Source organism: Ostrea edulis, chromosome 1, assembly GCF_947568905.1.
Source record: "Ostrea edulis chromosome 1, xbOstEdul1.1, whole genome shotgun sequence".
Taxonomy (NCBI): Eukaryota; Metazoa; Mollusca; class Bivalvia; order Ostreida; family Ostreidae; genus Ostrea; species Ostrea edulis.
Genome location: NC_079164.1, coordinates 48,421,795 through 48,445,115, shown reverse-complemented (window position 1 = coordinate 48,445,115; position 23,321 = coordinate 48,421,795). Strand labels below are relative to the sequence as shown.

The window sequence follows — 23,321 nt, the reverse complement described above, 5'->3', positions numbered from 1 at the left end:
GAAATCCGCCACTACATTTACATCAGGCTGTGAGAGTGGGAGACCGGCACCACATGTACATCAGTCTGTCAGAGTGGAAATCCGGCACTACATTTACATCAGGCTGTGAGAGTGGGAGACCGGCACCACATGTATATCAGTCTGTCAGAGTGGTAACCCGGCACCACATGTACATCAGTCTGTCAGAGTGGAAATCCGGCACTACATTTACATCAGGCTGTGAGAGTGGGAGACCGGCACCACATGTATATCAGTCTGTCAGAGTGGGAACCCGGCACCACATGTACATCAGTCTAAGCTGGAACAAAACATTCACATTACCGTATTTTTACGTCCGTCAGAAGTTTATACAGTTCAAAGGCTTTCTGAGATATTTACCATTAATTGATCGACAATTTCCGTTTCTTGAAGCATTATAAAGTCGTAGTGTTCCTTGGTTTTTAATATTTACACAACAGACGTTATTTGATATGTCTCCTGCATGTCATACTGCGAACAAAGACACGTGTTCTACAGTACACGCATAATACTGGTGGTCGATTCGGATCGGACAGTGTACAGATAGTTTAAGTGGAATCTATCAGTTATAACGCAGATAACATTCGTTAACTGATACGTACAGTACCAGACAGTAGGCAAGTCGCATGTATAGCCCAAAGGCTGATTTACCGATTTTCAATTTGAAAACTTGGCGAACAAGTCAAGGGTTTACGGAAATATTAAATCACTTCCAGTGTTTCGTTTCAGAGTTCACAGTACGTGATAAAAACAGAGTGTTCGCATTATCATTTGTAGCTAGAAAACGAAACGGACGTTTAGGAGAGATACGATGTAGAGTTGTGAAAATCCTCAACATGGGATGTTTAAAGTCAAAGTTCACATCAATCAACAAGACAAAATACGCGGATGTTCAGCCGGAAGTACCAACACTGACTGACACACAGGTTGAAATTTTAGAAAAATCCTGGGATTCTCTAAAACATGATATTTCTAAAGTGGGAGTTATTACATTTATGAAGTGAGTATTATATGAGATTTTTTAAGTTCCAATTAAACCTCTCTCTCTCTCTCTCTCTCTCTCTCTCTCTCTCTCTCTCTCTCTCTCTCTCGCTCTCTCTCTATATATATATGTGTGTGTGTGTATAAAAACAAACACGGTATACATATTATTTGAATGCAATATGCTATTTCTTTTTCTCTGCCATTTGAAGTTCAAAAAGTGGGGCGGCGGTTACATTACTTTAACTTTTATGGTTAAAAGAACCTGTTGCTCAATACGCCTCGAATTATTATTATTATATAAATATATACATACATATACACACAGAAAGTCATGAATCTTCATTTCTTTTATTGTTTTTAATTTCAACAGCTTGAAGCTTGTTTAATATCAAGTTGTGTTCAATCCCAAATATATTCATTGGCTTAAAATATCTGATAAACTTTCCCAAGGGCTATGTTAGTGTTTGGGTCAGTAAATATTAATTGATAGAAAACATTTCAGTAAATCTTGATCCATGACCAAAGTTTGCCAACATTATTCCTCACCTGTTAACTGGTTTTAAAAATAAGACCAAAGCATACATTAGAAAATAAAAATGAAATGGAGATCCCAACGATACAACGTATAATACACAGAAGCACTACTAATATTTCGCCTTTCTCTTGACGTCTTCCTGGATATCGCCATATCGTTATGGTTAAAAGTTTCAATCTCAATCTACCAGCTAGTCATTCCATACAAATATCCTTTTGTGTATGTGTATGAAAGGTATTTAAACTTCAACAATTGTAGTTAGTGTGCAATTTAAAAAAATAATGATCATCACGGAAGGTGATCTCGAGACACTGAATAAGATATCATGAATGAGAACCTAGTGGGTGTATCAGCTGAGAGAGGTAATACGTATCAACAATATTTTTCTACACGTATACTTTCCTTTGTTAGGGAAGGGGGGGGGGTGGATTCTTATCAAACAAGTAATTTTTGAATACATTAAGATGTGTTATTTTAAAGCAAAAATCTAAAAATGTATTCATTATTTTTTTTTACATACAAAAAAAATGTATGTCCCGGTTTTTGTGTCAAGATTAGGAAAATGTGACATATGACCTTGAAAAGACTTTTGTATGGCCGACATACCTCGTTTGCTTAGAAAAGGATTTTTTTCATAGAATAACACACAACTGTTATAAGGTGCATAACCAATGAAATAAAATATCGATAGGCTGAAATAAAATATCGATAGGGTGAAATAAAATATCGATAGGGTGAAATAAAATATCGATAGGGTAGCTGGTCATTTAAGACAGATAATACGACTTTTTCTACATCCTGTTACTGGTGCCAATTTCATTTTTTTTTTTTTTTTTTTTTTTTTTTTCCATTTTTTAATTTTTTTTTTTTCTTGATGGGATTTTGTTCTACTAGGGATTAAATCTTACTCTTATATTTTTCATTCATGTGAGGGAATAAAATGTAATTTCAATATTCCACTGATAACAGCTGCAAGTAAATGATTAAACATAAAATTCAAGTTACAGTTGCACGTAAATGATTAAACATAAAATTCAAGTTACAGCTGCAAGTAAATAAAACAAATGTACCAGAAATAGTACATAATACCCCCTTCACAAAATTTTGTGGAGTGTTTTTCTTATGTCATGAGTTGTAGAACTTTACTTAAGGTACTGTAGTATCAACCATCATCAAGCGATATGCTTTCTTTTGCATCGTATGAATAAAAGGTCCTATCATAAAAACTGTGACAGGAGGTATATAGATTAACTAAGAGTTCTGTGTGTAAAAACTGATAAAGTTCGAAAGCCTGTAATTTTTTCAAACATCAAAGACATTTAGAAAATTGTTGGGAATCAAAACCCCTTCGATACGCGCATTTTCAAATTATTTACAATGGCCTTAGCTTGAAAACTGAGAGAAGTTAAATGGACAAAGCATGTACTCACTTTGTAATATTTCCTCAAAATTGTCTAAGTTCAACAACCTGTAATTTTCTTAAACATTTAAGAAAATCAAAACCCTTGCCACGTGTGCATCTTCAATACCCATACAAACATTCTGTAAAATAATCACGTGAAAACCAGGGGAGAAGTTAGACGGACGGTCCACATATTTCAAACCTGAAGAAATCACATACAAAGATGATGAAGGTATATCTTCTATGAAATGGTTAAGTTAGGACAAGAACCCGCCCCTGAGCAGAAATACAGTTTAGAATGATTTCAGGATTATTGTAATTGCCCTGAACATTTGAAGACTGTCAGTATACGCCTGGGCCCAGATGCCAAGGGTTAGTCAACTTTCACCGACAGTTAGCTCTCATTTATTAACGTTTTACTAGACGTCATCTGTTAGTTAAACTTAACTAACTTTTGTGCAATTGGTTAAAGAATAGCCCATTAGTCACCTAATTCAGCCAAGACAACAATCGACAGTAGGTAACTGAATTAATGACGTGTTGGCTATTGTTAGCGGGCATATTCAGCGAGTCGTTTGTTCACAACGATAATGGTAATTCTGAAATGATTTTATTTGCTATGAGAAGGAAAACCTATATCAGCAGAAAAGGAGTTTCTCTGGCTTGATTAATTTTTAAGTTTGATACATATATTCGTAGGTCATGTTATATATAATTAATGATACACAACTATCAAATGGGTCAGTAGGTATTTTGAAAGTTTTGTCATATGTAATTATTCCTTATATATCGACAGAAAAAACTACTTACTGATTCTAAACCTACCTAGACGTTTTTCACATCTGCTATTGCTGAACTTCATTGGATTTGGCAGTTTAGAGTGTGGAATGTTTAAAAAGTGAAAAAGAAACATTTGCTAGAGTACGTGTGAACGGGTTTACCCAATAGTTTCTTAAATATAAGCTGAATTATTATTTAATGATGTAGATGAAGTACCATAAATTTAGACCTTTCGAATGTACATAATGTTAGGGCATGAACTTCAAAGCAGATGCCCCGTGTCACGGTCGGCGTTGGAAGGATGAACACTTACTAGGTTAAAATTTGTGGCACTAAATCTAAAATGGTAAGAGTTATGCATAGGTAAAAATTTGTGGCACTTCACCTATAGATGATGACATTTCTACATGAGTGAAAAATTCTCGAATGGGAAGATGCAAAAAACTAAATTAATAATCTATTATGAAACTTTAAATGGCTGCATCAATGAAGAAGCTCGAAGGTTGGAATTCGACAAGGTTTCGGAATAATTACAGCACTGGTCGCGGTGAGTTTTGTCTCACAAATTCTGGTAACAAACTTATGAAATGATCTATTATGTCAAAGAAATGTTCATCCGAAGGAAAAGTGAAAATGGCTGTGTTTATTTCGACACATTTACCCAAATAAATTAGAAAAACTACTCGTATAATTTTCGAGTCTGTATCGCGTTATTCTTACACTATGCAGCTCATCAATTCATTTTGCTGTCGACAAGACGATCTTTCTTCATCTTCTGTGAATGCAAAAACTTGTTTATTGTAAACCACACCACACTCTTGTAAATCGTGTCAAATATATACATGTATGTGTGTGCATGTGTTCGTGTGTGTCCCATTACCACATTTTGGTCACATAGCATAAACATTAAACTACCATTGTTGAAGAAATATTGATTGAAAGCAATATTGATTGAAATTTTGTGCAATAATAAATCATGTTCATCATCATAAAAAATAATCGCTATCATTTTCTTTCATATTCACGGGCATCATTAAAATTGAGCTATACAAGTGTGAATTCAAAATGTACAATACGCAGCCTTAATTGTGTCGACATATTGTAACGTTTACGTTGGATTTGGTTGTTTTTCTTTAATCATGTTTATTATTTCCATTTTATATATGCGCCTTCATTAAAAATATACATGACCATTCATTGCCTCCGGTGACTCATACATTCCCTGAATTGTTTTGCTATGAAATACAATATCACAGACTGTACGTGTTACTGATCAAAGTGGCTAAAAGCAAGGATATCTTTCCAAAAGTGCTGCCTAGGGGAGATGATATGGTCTGTTTATTTTGATACTCGGTGACAATTTCCTTACTTTAATATTGATTAGGTAGGTTTTAATACAATTTCGCAAAATTTTTAAAATGTAAATCTACTGAACGGAAAACAAAAGACGTGTGTGCAAACCCCTGCTAATGAATGTACAACGGCATTTACCGTATCATGCAATAAAACCGCAAACTGAATTCTTGGAAAATATCATTTATAAATGAATCTGTCAGGAGCTGCACAGTATATGCGCACAATCGATAGTACAATACTGGTACTCTTAAGTTTCACGTTTGTACGGTGGCTGGGTTAGGACAGGTGGAAGAACTTTAGAAATTCGTTCCCACGAAATAAAATTCGTTTCCACGAAATAAAATTCGTTCCCACGAAATAAGATTCTCTTAATATTTACTTGTCAAAGGACTACTACGTTTGTGAAATTCACTAAGTCCATAACATTTAATCACTAGTCCGACTAAAACTCTATTTTGCTTCCTTATATATTAATCAACCTTTGAAGCATCATGACATAATTATCATCTATATATCAGTTAAAGAATCCCGCGCATGCAGTTTGTGACCAGTCCATGTACAATGTACTTGTTTGCTCTTATTAGCAGAGAATAAAGAATGTGCCATGCTTTTTTCTTTGTTTTAAAATCTATTGCCTTCTTTTCGCAGAGAATACAGGGTCTTTAGTTTGAGTTCACCAGCTGCAGCCCCAATACTGTAGACATATATTTCGTACATGCATTAAAGAAAGTTGAAATAAATGAAATATGTCTTTTTCTTATTTACAACATTTTTCTCCATAAAAAATACGGATTTTATTTCGTGGTAACGAATTTGTACCCCCCCCCCCCCAAAAAAAACCAACAAAAAACAACTTTAAACCTGTCCTGCCACCGTACGTATGACTATACATTTACCAGGCACAAAGCTATTTCACAGTCAGAAGAGCGGTGAAATCAGTTCACATTAAACATACGAGAGAACATGAAATATTTCATTAATAAATTGCATGCCTGTCAAATCTATTTCAGTAGAACACTGGATTGCTTGATACACTGTATATACAGTGTATTATCTTGCACTCGAAATTCTATGTGCGAGGGTCCCATGTTGATCTGGGTTAGAATAGGTTCTCAGTAACCCTTGTGTGTCGCAAAAGGCGACTAAATGGGGCGGTCCTTCGGATGAGGCAGCAAAAACCGAGGTCCTGTGTCACAGCAGGTGTGGCACAATAAAGATTCCTCTTTGCTCAAAGACCATAAGCGACGAGCATAGGTTTAAATTTTGTAGCCCTTCACCGGCAATAGTGACGTCTCTATATGAGTGAAAAATTCTCAAGCGGGACGTTAAATAATATTCAATCAATCTAAGTGCGAAGGCATCTAAGGGCATAGCTGCAGAACTGTAGCTCTCTGAAAAATATTTGGACAGATCAGAGAGCTACAGATTCACCCATTATAAAAACTTTCCATTTGCGACACAGTTCTGCAGCTAAGGGCAAGAATATACTTGACAATGAAGAGCAAATGAAATTTATGAATAATTAAGATGTTGTCATTAACTGTGGTATCCGGCAGTTAGAAATAAATTGATGTAAATAAACATCTAATATCAATTTCAGTTTACACTAATATTTTGTTAAGAAGTGGGGTATACCTTTCATGAAGAGAAACGTCGTCGTTTTCAGTAGAACATTACCCAGAGCACCGCTATTTTGTTCTTCAGATTTAATGGCACATTTCATTTCTCTTTTACTAATATTTTTCAGTTTTATCATTATGGGTCTTTAAAACCCTGTTGAAAGTTGCGGGAGTATCAATACTATATTGTGCTTTTAAAAACCATATCTGAAAATCAAGAATTGAAATAACTTGGCATTCTTGTTTATTTTAACCTCCTTTGAGAATTTTGCATTTATGTATAATTATAGAGATGGCGCCAGTTGTAGATATTACGGTCAGAGCAGTAGTTGTGAGGATTCTTTATCGTGCCAATGGCTGCCTTAATGCCTCGTCCGAGATATCTTTAGTATGCGAGTCTTCCTTTTATATGCCGAGCACTTGGCGAAAGAGCAGTTCGAACACAGAACCCCAGGACCACGAAGCGAAGGCGCCAACTATTTTATCATAAATGCAATTATAACTTATCAAAATCTACTCAAATAAAAAGCTCACAAAAGGCCCATGGACCATAAAGCTCACCTATGTCACCTTCCCTCTACTGTTCTCCAGAAGATTCTAATCCTATACCATGATCTCAACCTATAGCTGCATGACGTTGTGACTTAACTAAACATGTGGATGCCTCAAAATCATTATAACCGGTCGCGGTAGCTCAGTGGTAGAGCGTTCCCTTCCGGAAGATCGTGAGTTCTAGCCCCTTTTGTGCTATCATCATGTCAAACCTAAGACGTAAGCATAGGTAGTGATTGCTCCTTTGCCAAACCCTCGGCATTTAGAAGTGAGAATCATGGGCCTTTCAGGCGTTGGCACGTTAAAGAACCCTCATTGCTACGACCGTAAGCGCAAAGCATAGGTAGTGATACTTCACCTACAACTGGTGACATCTCAAAATAAGTGAAAATTTTTCGACGGGACGTATCGATATAACTAACATGACCTTGCTAATCTGGAAAAGAATATTAACCCCCCCCCCCCCCAATATTCATGTATTATGTAAATTGTATTACTCAGGGTCCATGTAAAAAAAAAAAAAAAAAGCAAAGCAACAACCCTGAATTCAGAACGTTTGCATATTGATATGATAAAGTGTGGCCCTGCTACTCTTTAATTCTATTTAGATCACCTGAGTTAGTTTTGACCAAATTTAGTGTGTAGCATCTGCAGGGGAAAGGGAACTTAAATTGTAAAATTCATGCACAGGGGTTTCTTATACATTTTGTTCTCAATCTATATATAAATATCTAACAAGGGATGACACAAAAATAGAACACCGGTTGTAATCAAAGATCAAAATCACCTTAGTTTCAAGAAACGGATCAAATCTCCCTATCCAAAGGGCGTTAAACATCTCCTTAAACAATTCCAACGTAGTCCAATCCTTTCATATTTAATTCAATGAGTTTTATAAACGAAAATAATTTAAGCTGTCTGCATTGTCGTCGATCATGCACAGGAAAAGATAACTCCTGCAATGAAGCTAACGTAATCCAATCCTTTTATGTTTGATTTAATGAGTTTTATAGACGGAAGTGTAGTACAATTGCATTTAAAATCAGGCTGAAATAAAATGTTACCTGCCAAAGAAAAAAATTCCCGTTTTAAATACCGTCATTTGCGTAAAAAAAATTCTAGGTTTTTCGTTCTATATATAAGCACTCCCGAGAGTTTCCGAAAGCTGGAAGTTATCTTTTCCTGTGCGTGATCGACGACAATGCAGACAGCTTGTATTATTTTTGTTTATAAAACTCATTAAATTAGATATGAAAGGATTGGACTTGTATTAGGAGATGCTTAACGCCCTTTGGATAGGAAGATTCGACCTGTTTCTTGAAACTAAGGTGATTTTGAGCTTTGTTTACAACCAGTGTCCTGTTTTCGAGTCATCCCTTGTTAGATATTTATCTAAAGATTGAGAACAAAATGAATAAGAAGCCTCTGTGATTCATGATCCCACCCAGGGGTCATGAATTTGGGGTAAAAAAAATTGATACAGTCTTTAAAAATCTTATTCTCTACTCCTGAGCATCTAGCAGACAAATTGAGTACATGGTATTAATAAGATAGGGTTCCTCTACCAAAATTGTGAAATTCATGACCCCTGGGTCAAGTCTTCAGGCCCTAGGGGGTCCAATATGGCCATATAGTGAACTCCTCCTCTCCACTTCCATACATATTTGAAAAAAATAAATGCATGATTAACCATTTTTTACTCAATAATATAAAGTAATTTGACAAATTAATGGTTATTAATTTATATTGATAAGCATTTTAAAATATATAACGTTTTAAAGCCTGATTTCAAGGAACAGGTTTTTCTACCCCCTAATCAAAAGGAGTTTTAATTAAGAGGAATTAAGAATTTACTGGTAGTTTCCCTGCAGATAACCAATGCATGTTAAAGCTATATGTGCGGTGTTGAACAGTATTTTTTCGTTGTGGGAAAGCAGATAATATTTTGTCAGCATGATAAACACTGAAAAATAATATCTGACGACTTTTATAAATTATACTGGTATCAACGTAGTACTGGTCTATTCAATGCAAGGGAGAAACAGTGATTTTATGAAGTAGTGACGTTTGTGGTGGACGTGAGCTAACGCTGCGACCGAGCATGGGTTTCCGATGATACAGCTAGCGCGGGGAAAGTATTATTGGAAACATCATAGGAGAAGGATTTCTTATACAGAATATAGTCGTAAATCTAACTCCCATTCCATTGCTCAAAGTGGTTTCATCTGACTTGACTTATTCTTCTTGGCCCCTGAGGGGGCATAGGGCCTCAACAATAGTTTTCCATCTGTCTCGGTCATGTGCAGCTTGTTTAGTTTCTCCCCATGTCATCTGGATCGACCTGAGCTCTGTGTTTAAAGTACTGGGCGCCCCCTTTTTCTTTTTCCATGTGGATTCCATTCTAATGCATGTTTCATCTACCCTGTTTCTTTTATCGCTGAATGTGTCCCGCTTACAGTCTACACGCTTTCGCGTCGCCATGTTATGATCACGTGAGGTCGTAAGCTGATTTAAGACGACGCCACGTGATCATGAATTAATTTAAGATGGGGCGTTCGAATGAATAGGAAATTAGCTTGATTACTTTTTAATTCGATCAAGTTATATAATTTGTATAAAGTGTACAACTTATATAGCCTAATAAAAAACGCATATTTCTTCGATAGAGTATATATAGTGAAAATCATATCGTGTGGAGAGACTGGGTCACAAGAAAGGAACTGCGTTGCGTGCAAGATTATAGCTACATTTCAGGAATGGTATAATGCATGAATATCTATGTGTCTAATGGTATCCAAAATCAATCTAAAATGCCAAGGTCAGTGAAAGGTAATTAAAAGAAAAAAAACAATTTCTGTGATTTTTATGAAACTTTCAGGAAGATCTGGAATCTGCTTATTTTCAAACGTCAAATTCAAAGATTCGTGGTCATTTGAAGGAAACTTTGTTGCATCATTTTGAGTGTGTTTGATATCCAAATTCAATGACATGACTCTACATGTCTCTTGCACAAACATCTTATTTTCTGATTTCTTGTCTAAAGGACAAGGTCTTTGGAATACGCCATGTTGCGAGGGGATACACTACACTGCAAAGCCATTTTCTGCATCCGGGGAACATACCCGACTCTCCTTTCATTTCTATTTCAAATGAAACACTAAAATATCTAACCTAGGGACTAGAGGTTTTGCCTTGTCTGAAAGGCTCATTACCTATCCTATTCTATTAGTTGAACACCTATATCGGTTGCCTGAAACAATCCTGTTTATGACTAGGTTTAATTTGGGTATTCAAACACGGGGTCCCAAGATATTACAACAACGTGATCGCATATGGCTTTATCAATTACTTAATATATCAGAAGAAACTTTTCTGATGATAATTGAGTTACCAATACATTATTTTACGCAACAATTAATAAATTTGATTTGTAATATCATCGTCAATCTTTGGGGATATAGTTTTGACTTACTCTTTCTATTTGAATAACGCAAACTCCATCAAGATTACATCTTATCATTAATTATTGATTTACAACCATTTCTTAATTATCGTCAATGGGAGGATTAATATTAGTAATTTCATCACATAGTGTTGTTACAGTAATGAATACTGATTAGCAGTTCTGGTCTTCCAACGGTCTGTTGGATCTCCCATGGGTACAAATTGTGCTCCTACATAAAGTATTTGCGCACTGGAAATGTTAACATTTTGATGGAAGAAGAAAATTCACCTAAATTGAAAAATTCGTGTTAAAGTGTTTTCAACAATCTCGTTTAAAATCACCATAAATGATTTCACAAATTCTGATGTCGGTATAATGAATAAGATCTTATTTACAAATACAAATTGTTTTAGAATAAATTATGTCTGACTGTATCGTAACACTTGTTCTTTAAATGCTGATTTTGACTACGGACTACTCAGTTTACCTGAACAAAATATAGGGATCACGACGGGTGTGACCTGCCAACAGGGGATGCTTAGAACCTGATCGGCTGATCCCACGTGGTGTTTGCCCTGCTCTAACTTTCATATTCTTTATAGGATTATTGAGACTTATAACTTTTCGTTATTTCCACTTTTTATAACTTTACATCGTATTTGTATTTACATGTACTTTGCTTACTTGAATACATCAGATACCGTAGTTCAGTAGTGACCGGGAGCTCGTAGGTTCGAATTCCACTCGTGCCTTGACAATGTCAACCTTAAGACGTGAAAACAGGTAGTTACCTATCTTTCGCCAAATGCTCGGCATATGCTTTAGAAGTGAGAGGCATGGATATTTTGGATGAAATCTAAATAATCGAGTTCTCGTGTAGCGGCAGGCATTAGCACTTCAAAGAACCCTCACTGTCATAGTCCTTTGTGGCACTTCACCTGCAAATTTGTGACGTCTTGATTGAATATTGTTTAACGTTCCTCTCGAAAAAATTTCACTCATGGGAAGACGTCACCATTGCCGGTGAAGGGCTGCAAAATCTAGGCCTATGCTCAGTGCTTACGGCCTATGAGCAGGGACGGATCTTTATCGTGCCGCACCTGCTGTGACCCGGGGCTTCGGGTTTTGTGGTCTCATCCCCATTTAATCGCCTCTTACGACAAGCAAGGGGCAACTGAGGACATATTCTAACTCGGATCACCACGGGATGTGAAGTCTCGATATGATTGAAAAATTTCAAAGAGACGTTAAGCAAATGAACAAAAGCTTACCGAAATATCAGTGATTTATACCCATGGTGCTCGGGATCTCGGCATAAGCGTACAGGATTGCATGCGAATTATCCGACAAACTAAACCCATTTTAATACCAAATGGTATATAGTATAACAAAAAGTCTACATCGTTCGTATATGAGAGTATGTTTGCACTTAGTTTAAGTAACGATCAAGAAATACATTTCATTTTTGAAAATACAGTAGGGTATGAACTGTGACGCTTCACGCTGGCGTACTTCATGGAACGCATTAGCGATATTCATGAATAGTATGACAGCGTGAAGAGTTGCAGTTCAATTGTTCACTACTGCAGTGCTTTCATGAGCAAATGACTATCAGTATGGTTTACAATTGAATATGTCAAAGGAAAAAACATCGGAAATGTAAATACAAAATGTATTTGTATCTGAATACAACTGGAAGCAATTTCGCAGATAAATTTCTTAATGAATTTCAGCCTTTTTTTTCAGTGTTACATAATGGAAGTTCAATTCATGAAGCATAATGGTAAATCAACGTTATTCTACCCCGTACTGCAAACAAAGTTTGTTCGTATGTGTTTTCGTTTTTGGGAGCCGGATTTTATGTAAATGAAAAGTATATATCCTGTGATTTATCCCCCCACCTTCAAAGAAGAGAGGCATATTGCTTTGCACCTGTCGGTCGGTATGTCGGTAGACCACATGTTGTCCGCTCAATATCTTGAGAATCATTCACTTCATCGTAATGATATTTCATATGTGGCTTGGTTATGAGTAGAAGAGGACCCCTATTGTTTTTCAGGCGAAGGGTCAATCTTCTCTGGACATAGAAATATACTGTCCGCTCAATATCTTGAGAACCCTTGGCTTGACAGACATCAAACTTGGTACACTGGTACATCCTAAGGAGTAGATAACCCCTGTTGATTTAGAGGTCACATGATCAAGGGTCAAACTGGACATAGGAATATACTGACCACTCAATACTCAGTATCTAGAGAATCCTTTGCCTGACAGACATCAAACTTGGTACACTGGTACATCTTCAGGAGAAGATGACCTATGTTGATTTTGAGGTCACGTGGTCAAGGGTCAAACTGGACATTAAAATATACTGTTCGCTCAATATCTTGAGAACCCTTTGCTTGACATACATCAAACTTGGTACACTGGTACATCCTAAGAAGAAGATGACCCCTATTGATTTTGAGGTCACATGGTCATGGGTCAAACTGGATGTAGGAATATACTGTTCGTTCAATATCTTGAAAACCCTTTGCTTGACAGACATTAAGCTTGGTACACTGGTACATCTTCAGGAGAAGATGACCCCTATAGATTTTGAGGTCACATGGTCAAGGGTGAAACTGGACTTAGTAATATATTGTTTCCTATATTTTAAGAATTATTTGCTTGATTGACACAATTCTTGGTACACTGGTACAGCATAAGGAGTAGATGACCCCTATTGATTTTTAGGTCACATGGTCAATCCACTCTTGACATAGGAAGATATTGTCTGCTCAATATTTTGAATTGATGATACTACTATCAATTAAATCATGTGTGTATAACCTTTTCCAATTTTGCACCATGGGTGACATATGTGTTTTACAAATCTACTTTTTCATAAAAGATCTTTATTTCTATAACAAACAAAAAAAACCCTGTCGATTTCATCGATCAAATATCGTATTCGTGCCCCTTTAAAATCCACACCCTCTTGGGTGACATTAATGAGGACATATTTCCCCTATAAAAACGGATGGGCGTTGAACGATAAAAAAAAAACCCTCACTGCTACATACGTAAGCGCCATGCAGAGAACAAAAATGTGTGGCACTACATCTCTGAACATGTCAACATACACACAAAACAAAATTATAAATAGATAATTTCCAGAAAAGAATATGTTTTGTTAGCTATCATACCTATTTTGTGAATATTGGATTGAAATCTTAAACGTACGTAGTTTTTATGTCGAGGAAAACACAAGAATGTACGCAAAAAAAAAAAAAAAAAACTTTGAAAATTGAACATTATCTTTTCCCAATGCTTCCTAACTAAAGTACATAATTCTAGCATGTTTGTGGCTATCTAAAGACAGGAATATCACTCGTGCCATTAATGATTTGACGGGCACAGTGCACATCAGTAATGGTGCAAAGATTTAACTGTCCCAGACATGAAAAAATTGAAAGAATATTTCATAATTATAAAAGGAAAGTTGATCATTTAAACGACACACGAGCATATGAAAATGTGATAGTGAAAAGAAATCAAAGGATAGATTTACTTCCATCCCCAGAGAATGATTGAACTAGTCAAATAGTTAAAATATGACATTGTTTTATAATGAACTCTCGTCATGAGTTTCATCGATATGCCATTATAAGGATTAATCAAAAGCTTGGTACCAATTAGCTGAAGAGGACTTTTGAGTTTCATGTTTTCAAAGGTATCCTGTCTTTTTACCCTTGTCTTTGAAGAAATGACAATGTTTTGCCCCATCGTTAGCTCTTCACATCATGCAATCCCCATCTACAAAGAAGCAAAGCAGCAGAGTTTTGATTTTTAGCCTGTGATGTCTGACTATTGCCTAATTAGGAAGCTTCGTCATTTTATTTTATTGTTAACTTTCAAATGTTTATTTTGATGTTCGATTTCATCACAAGTTGCAAGACTTCTCGACATCGATACCTTGTAGTTTGTATTGTGTATGTTGTTTTACGTCGCATTTGAACATTTTCCACTCCTATAGAGACGTCAGCTTTAGATAAAGTATTTTAAAAAATTGACTTAAACGTGGTGCTTACAGCAGTAATCGTGCCAACACCTACTGTGTCACGGAATCTCCGTTTTTAAGGTCATGTCCAAGAGACCCGAGACGTTTACTGCTTGGTGAAGGAATAATTATAGAAATATGTATGAACAAGTGAAGATAACAAACTGTGATCAATCTCATAAAACCCATCAAAGATACAAAATTAAGAGTAGGGCGAACATGGACTCCTGGACACACCAGAGGTGGGATCAGGTGCCTAGGAAGAGTAATCTTGGGTGACATATGCATTGTTAAATTTGTAGATACTAGTAACTGTAATGGACACTCTCCCTGATTACCATCAACATTCCTTCTTTTTTAAAAAAGAAGATAAAACAGTAACCAAAAGTTTTAAGCTGACTTCGTCTCCTTTGGTTTCGACTTTGAGTTTCGTCTGGTTTTCTTTCCTTGACCTTGTTTCGTTTCGCAATTTACGGATACCCTTGAAATTGTGTAGACTCCTCTACGGTAAATGTGTATATTTTTGTCACATATTGATTTATTTTACCTACTGATTGTGACATTTTCCTGCCTTCTCGTGTAACCAGTGGTCTGAATATTTCATCATTTGCCGTAGTTAGAAGTCGTTTTTTAACGATGTTTGTAAAAAGATCCAAACATCGTTCACAGAATACGCATTTTTTGTAATATTGATTGGAAATATGACGGAGTCGAATTCCAAACTTCAAAACAATGTACAGATTTTGATAACATAGCACATGGATATTTTGCCGAAAGTTGGAAACATGAAATTGTTTAATTTCTTTATTTCATTTATATTTTTTACTCTTGTTAATTATAATTTCTAAATTGTGCACTGATTTGTATCACTTTACACTCGATCTCTAGTCGACAAGAAGCACCGTGTCGATGTATGCTCCTCTCTATATATCTCTCATGATTGATAATTTTAAGGACATTAGTTATATTGTACAGATGTAGGAGCATTAAGTTAACGTTACGGCAGTAGTTTTCATGTAGCTTACAAAGCTATTATTCTTTGACCTCATTGTCTTGAGAAGATCGCATCCATTTCTTCTGTTGCAAAGTTTAATTTCCTATCTAAAATTTACCACCGAATATTTCTTTGCATTAACAATTTCTCGGCAGTTGACGTTTGCAATATAAATTGCAAAGAATGCTGTGATTTTGCATCTGTCATTCTCAAAGGAACTGTTGTATAAACGAGGAGTGTATTGTTTATGAGATGGTGGAATTTTGACAGGGTTATAGCACAGACACTTGGGGCATGGATCATAATCATTCCACACCCCCACCTTGATTTATCACCTTATTTTTTCGGATCTGGGATAGACACTTATTTTATTTTCAATTTATGTTTTGTAGACATACATTAAAGATCATCACCAAAAATGTTATTTTTCGTCTCGTATTGGTAAAATCACGTTTTCAGTTATTATACATGTAAGAAGAGAAGGCATGCAACTCTTTTCACGTCGTCTGCCTCACCTGCCTCAAAGTTACTCAAAGCATGTCAAAACACTGGACATGCATATATCAATAAATTGGTTGGACATTCTTCTTTACTTTCGTGTTTCCGTTATATTTTCAAAACTATAACGAAAACACAAACGTAATCTTCAGAAATGATTAAAGGTTGTTGTGACATACAAACTAGTAATACTAATGCAGGAAAAACCCACTTTTATACAGAAAGTATTTTGTTTGGGAGACTCTGTAACCGGAAGATTAAAATCATATCTTGTATACCTTGAGCAATTGGTGGTGTGAAGTATTGAAAGGTCGTACGTTTCGATGCTGCTAGTTTTGGAAAATTTCGTATATCCAGTGGTCCATGTTTGCACAACTCTTTATTTTGTATTCCTTATAGGAGTTATGAGATTGATCACTGTTCGTTTATCTTCACCTTCTCAAGAAGAGATCTCGTTTTGGTACCAAGACTTTTGATTTAGTGCCCTTTGCTATGGACTTTGTCCTACTTTTTAAAAACTTTAACTTGGGCATTATCTTTTGAACCAAAGGAGAAGATTTTTCAAATTTCAAATATAGATTGCCGCATGAAGAGACCTTTCTTTTGATACAAGTACGTTTGACCTTGTAATCTTCACCTATTTTTCAAAACCCTTTACCTGGACTGTATCTTTTAACCAATAGGTATAGGGCTTTGGTATTTTACATATAGATGTCTCATGAAGACACCTTTGTTTTGGCACCTAGACATTTGATCTATTAACATTTGCCTTAAAATTTGACTTATCATTAAAAAAAATTGACCTTGGTTATATATATTTAACCAAGAGTGAAAGGGCTTTGATATTTCAAATACAAATGCCACTTTACACGACATTTCTTTTGGTACCAGAATTTTTGGCCTTAGACTTTGACCTACTCCATATGAGCCCCTGGTGTGTCCAGGGGTCCGTGTTTGCCCAACTATCTATTTTGTATTGCTTACAGGAGTTATGAGATTGATCACTTGTTCGTTATCTTCACCTTGCATGAGTGAAAGATTCACGAGCGGGACGTTAAAGAAATTACAACCAACCAATCTGGCAAGCCATGTTGTCCTCTAACAACTCTTGTTTTTATTTTGAGACACGAAGGTTTTTATTCCTACGGGAAAAAATGATTCATTGTACAATGTGTAATGCTGATTTACCAATGTATGCGATCCGTATACTAATAATATAGGGCTGAAACGATACGTACTGCAATACCTATACCACGATTCAAAATTTTCAATACGATACATTTTGTAGAAGAAACCAATAATTAATGACATTGAAGAAAATTTTAATTACTGAGATTAACACAGTCACAATTTTAAAAGCAAACTGTTTCCAAACCGCCGAATGGTAAGATGCCTGATAGCTATGTAGTTTAAACTGATAAAGTTTATAAATGAGTTTGTCAGACTCGAGGCTAACAACAGTTTGACCGTTATCGGACGCCATTTTGTCCCTCATGAATGTAAAAATAATAAGTACAAATCAAGCCCGATGTATTTTACCAAACCCTATTTTTAAAAAAACACCTTATAGAACCGAAGATCGAGGCAATGAATCGAACATAGAATCGAGCGTTTATATTGAACAGTGTCAATATTTCGGTGAATCGTTTCAGCCTAATTACTATCGCGAGATTCTTCAAGAACCTCTGTCTTTCTTTAGTGATGGCGTCATTATACAAGATCTGCAATTCGCTTATATTTTATGCTAGCGCCACATCTGATATTTACTATGCAGTATGCAAGTATGTTTAATTATCCAAATGTTATCATAGTAATTTAAATTATTACAGTGTACTTAGATTTTGACCTTTATTTTCTGCGAGTAACGTTTAGAAATTCCATTGGTTACGCAGCAAAATACGTCACATGATAAAAAGTAAAATATTCAATAGACAAATCATTGTTAGCTTAGGAGTGGAATATAATTGTAATACAAAGTATTTAATTTTTAGATAAACAAAATTTATTCGCCCATTCATGCTTTGGTTTTTTGGCTATTTTCATACAATGACTGGTGTTTATAACTAAACATGAATAGAAGCCCGCACATCGTCACGGAAAAGAATGAATGCAAAAAAAGTAATTTTTAGTCGATGCTTATATCGAATGATCGGACAAATGTGCAATATGTATAGCCTGCTGTTTTATTAAGAAGTTAATTTTCGTCGAGGCTTTATATCGATTAATCGTAAACAGTGTGCATGTACGTATAAGCATGCTGTTGACTTTTGTATTGTGAATTAAGTGAAAATCTTAAGACTAGCTGCATCATTGCCCGACGGCGCTAGCAATAAATAGTAACTTCATACCTTTCACTTAGTTTGTTATCTTCGGAATAGAACAAAACTCCTGTACATCTTCGAAACACCTTTCTTTTCCCGGTGTTGTAGCATAGAATTTCCTCCCGCATAGGCTTTCCCTCCGGAAAAACGGACCCGAAATAGACATTCCCCCCAGAAAGATGGGCCTGGCATAGAATTTCCCCCAAGGAAGAATTAACCCGGGCCCAATCCCCCTAGGAAAAACCGTCCCAGTATAGAATTTCCCCCTAAAAGACAGTACGCTTTCCCCCCTTCTCACATTTTACATGTAGCTATGTATCCGTTTCCAGTTCTGTTACCAGAATTCTCTTGCCTATCTAGACCCAGGAATTCTTTTTTATTTTTATTTTAAGCAGGGTCTTGTGTATCACAATCATCATCTTATTTTTTTAAAGGAAAATATTCAAATCATGTAATGGTATATCAAAATTCATTCAGACATCTCAAGTCTTTTCCGATATTTACTAGTATCTAACATTTGAAATGGTGAAGCTGGGAAGAAGTTAATGTTTTTAAAATTTCGAATCTAAATAAACGGGAAAGTTAAATTATTTTTATTTAGACAGTGCATCTATTTTACTTTTCAGATATTTTAATTGTATATCTTTTAGTCGACTTTTTACGAATCGTATCGTTAAAGTCTTTTGGGAAGCATATTGTATTTACTATATGCAATTCAAAAGTTTTCAACGTGTAAACCCAACTTTAGCATCTCAAAAAAAAAATTCGTCTATTTTATGAATATCATAATATTAATGAGCGCATATTTATTTAATTAAACTATAACAATTTAACAGCATCTATTTGTTTCTTTTTTGTAACTTTTTTAACATGTACTTCTTAAGCTTTATAGCAAAAATAACAAATTTCATTGATTATAATCTACAATTGCATGGGTTTGCTTCATTCTATATTTATTCAAAAGCTTCTACATATTAAGAAGAAAAAATCTCTTGCTGTGGCCTTCAACTCGACATTTAGATATATCGACGACGTTTTATCTGTCAACAATGATCATTTTCATTTACATGTCGATTGGATATATCCCAGTGAACTCGAAATAAAAGACACCACAGAGTCTTCCACATCTGTTTCGTACATTGTACTTCGATATTCTATTGAAAATTGATGCTAACGACAAACTAACAATGGAATCCGGAAACAGGAGGGGGAATTCTGTACCAGGGCGGTTTTTCCGCCCCCGGGGGGGGGGGACTCTATACTGACTTTGTACATGGGGGAAATTATTTGCTGGGGCACTTTTTCCCCCTATGGTAGAAAATCTATCCCGGGCCCGTTTTTCCGGGGGGAAAGTCTATGCTACAACATCGGAAAGAAATAACTTTAGTTGACACACGCAAATAATTTTTGCTTGCACCAATATTGATGTTTCTTGTGTTGTCTATGAGAAAGCTTAGTCCACCAGGATCGATAACTCTATAATTGCACTGAATGTGAAGTCTTTCATTTTTACTGTAAAAAAGCTGGCAGTTAAATAAAACCATAAAGTAACAACCATAAATGTTTACAGTATAAAGTCAACGAACCAGTGTGCCTCCTCGTTTTGTTTGATCTGGACGGGTCTTTAGACGTTTCAAATAAGTCTCGGAAAAAGAGCAGTAAGGTTTCATTCGGAAATCTCTCAGATTACGGCACTAGACTAACACCGACAAAGAATACGATCCGAACAAGTAGTAGTGGTGTTCTAGTGGAAAAGAGATATTCTTGCAAAATATATGATACGAGTATGTAATTTTCGTATCATTTATTATATTTTGATTTCAACGATTTATTCTTAAATATAAAAGCCGTCTGCTAAAATTATAATTATCTGCTGAAATTATAATTCAAAATAGATATTATTTGTATGTCGTACATTGGTTTTGTGCCAGATGCACGGTCAACTTCCAAAAGCGTTTCACTGCACATCTGAACAAGTAAAAGTATACATTCATTCATTTAGTTAACGGAATTTTATACTATGCTGTGATACATAATGCCTTACGATATTATGCATGATATCTTTCCTCCGCTTCCGGAAAAATCAGAGTATGTTCAATGAAAACAATTCTTTTCTTTTTACTCAAATATGAATTGTTTTATCTTTACAGTTTATTTCAAACTCATCCAGAAGTACAAGATGCATTTTTACCATTCCAACAACTTTCCAAAGAAGACATGGAACACAGTGCTATCTTGAGGTCACATGCGTTGCGGGTCATGGGAACCGTGGAGAAATGCATAGGCAGAATTAAGACTCCCGAAAAATTACACAGTCTTATGCACGAATTGGGGGAAAGACATACAAATTACAACGCCAGATACGACTTTGTTGATGTACGGGTTGTAAACTTATACGTATTAGTATTTGCCTTTTAACATATACATTTAAATGCTCATTAACACATTTTACAGTGAAACCTGGTATGTGTTTTATATTTTACGTCATAATCGCGACTCATTCTCTACTCAAAGTCCCGTGCGTTACGAGCACTACACCTCTGTCAACGGCTTTTTACAGAAATCTTGTAAAAGTTTCTAATATCCTTCATTTATGTTTTGGACTAAATATGAAAGGCTTTTAGTGTAGTTAAATTGATGCTTACTATAAATTGTTTGCAATCACTCTTTTCTGATTTTGGAACTACTTGATAAAACGCATATGAATGTAGGACATCCACGTGGTGGAAATTTGATGTAAACGTGGAAAGGCTGTAAAAATACGACAAAACTTGGAAAATAAGAGAAAAACAGTTAAATGGTGAAAGTGTGCTTATCGGAGTGCCAGTGGACTATGAAAAGAGCCTGGTGTATCATCTGATGTCAGAACTTATAAAGGGAAAGACTGTTTATACCATGTGATTAAATTGTCACGTCAATTAACCGTTGAGAGAGATGTAAATGAAGCTTGCGTAACGCGCCCTCTGGCGAGAAATGAATCGTGATTATGAAGTTTCTTTTAGTTTACAAACCTATACAATACATTAGTGAATGTAAGTTAAAACCTTATCTTATGTTCTTGCCCTGACGTTAAAACTCACGGGGTGTAGGTTACCTCCACTGTCTGCTGTTGCAATTTGTAAAATTGATATTTAGTGTAGTTCCTGTACATAAAATCAGGCGTACCTCATTACATGGTCATTTTCGTGCTTACATAAACCGCATAAAAGATGTGAAGCGTCTTAAGGATAATAAGAGGAATGAATAGATTGTGAAATTTATTTATATCTTAGCTCCCCCAGGGACTGCAAAATAAAAATGCCAAATTTTCAAAAATCTTCTTCTCTACTCCCACACTAGTGGGAGAAAAACCAAATGCATATTTATGATGATGTCCGTGATGCCTTCTTCTAAAATTGTGAAATTCAGGGGTTCAGATTTTAGGGTGGGGCCAATATGATCATATATAGTGAACATGTATTAAATCTTAGAAAATCTTCTCTACTTCCATATATATTTGAGAAGAACTAAATCCATGATTATGATGTTCATGAGCCCTTTATCAAAATTGTAGAATTCATGGTCCCTGGGTCAGGTGTTCAGGTCCTAGGGTGGGGTTAAATATGGCCATATAGTGAAAATGTATTAAATCTTCGAAAATCTCTTCTTCCATATATATTTGAGAAAAATTAAATGTATGATTATGATGTCTTTGAAGCTCTCTACTTGATTTGTGAAATCATGGTTCCTGGTTCAGGGGTTCAGGCCCTTGGTCAGGGCCAATATGGCCACATCATGGAAATGTATTTAAAAAATTATTTCTTCTCTACTTTCAGTCATTGGAAAAAATAAAATGCATGGTTATGATGTCTGTGATGTCCTCTTTTTAAAACGTCTCCATATGAGTGAAAAATGCAAAAGAGGGACGTTAAACAACATATAATCAATCCTCTTTTTTTAAGTTGTGAAATTCATGGGTCAGGGGTTCAGGCTTTTCGGAGGGGGTGGGGAATGTCAAAATGATTTGTATGCTTCAAACGTCCATTTCTCTTCTTTAATATTTGAATAGAAATTGTAAGCATATTTTGAAAGATTATAAACATATGCAAAAAAGACTCCATATTGAGACTTAAATGCAAATATAGTATTAGACTTTCTGTATGGGCTATTATACTCAGGTGACCGTTAAGACCTGTGGGCCTCTTGTTAAAACGTGTTTTTAAAAACCGATTTGTAAAATATTCATTTTCATTCACTGCGTTCTGTTTTTCTTTCAGCTGGTAGGAAATCAGTTTGTACTTGCTATCAAACCTCATTTTGGAGACCAATGGACGATGGGAATGGAGGATGCATGGGCCCAACTCTTTAAGGTCATGACTTTCCATATGAAGAAAGGACTGATAGATGCTCCAATAATAACATATTAGGCATCAAGTGATGTTTGTCCGGCATTCCATACACCTGATTTCCGTCAGAGAAAAGGGGTCAATTTCCAGAAAATACATCTACATCGAATTGTGCATTTGTGATAACAATGATTTCAGAGTGCATGAACAGCATACGAATTTCAATAACCTCTCAGAATTTGATCACCCCTAGACAAGAAAAAGTGTATATTTTGTGTAATTCATACATCTTGTATAGCATGACACATGTATTTATACATGTTATAATTTATAAAATGTAATGCAAAATATACCTGTAATTTCTACTTCAATGTCTTTTACTTCGTGTGCTCCGATTCCAGTTCCTACAAAGCCATTCCTTCAGGTAATAATATGTTTAAAGAAACACTA

At 35.5% G+C, this 23,321-nt stretch overlaps 1 protein-coding gene across 2 annotated transcripts; it reads left to right on the top strand.

Annotated features, from left to right (window-relative positions):
• The first annotated feature begins 52 nt into the window (after positions 1-52).
• Positions 53-23,237, top strand: LOC125651862 (uncharacterized). 2 transcript variants are annotated; one of them, XM_056152869.1, is made up of 4 exons: positions 451-635; positions 796-1,018; positions 20,697-20,922; positions 22,803-23,237. In XM_056152869.1, the coding sequence occupies exons 2-4, from the start codon at positions 855-857 to the stop codon at positions 22,950-22,952; spliced, it is 540 nt and encodes a 179-aa protein (XP_056008844.1). In that variant the 5' UTR covers positions 451-635; positions 796-854; the 3' UTR covers positions 22,953-23,237. The 2 variants fall into 2 exon arrangements, with proteins under 2 accessions (XP_048736632.1, XP_056008844.1); XM_048880675.2 differs by having other exon boundaries at positions 53-1,018.
• Positions 23,238-23,321: the final 84 nt, after the last annotated feature.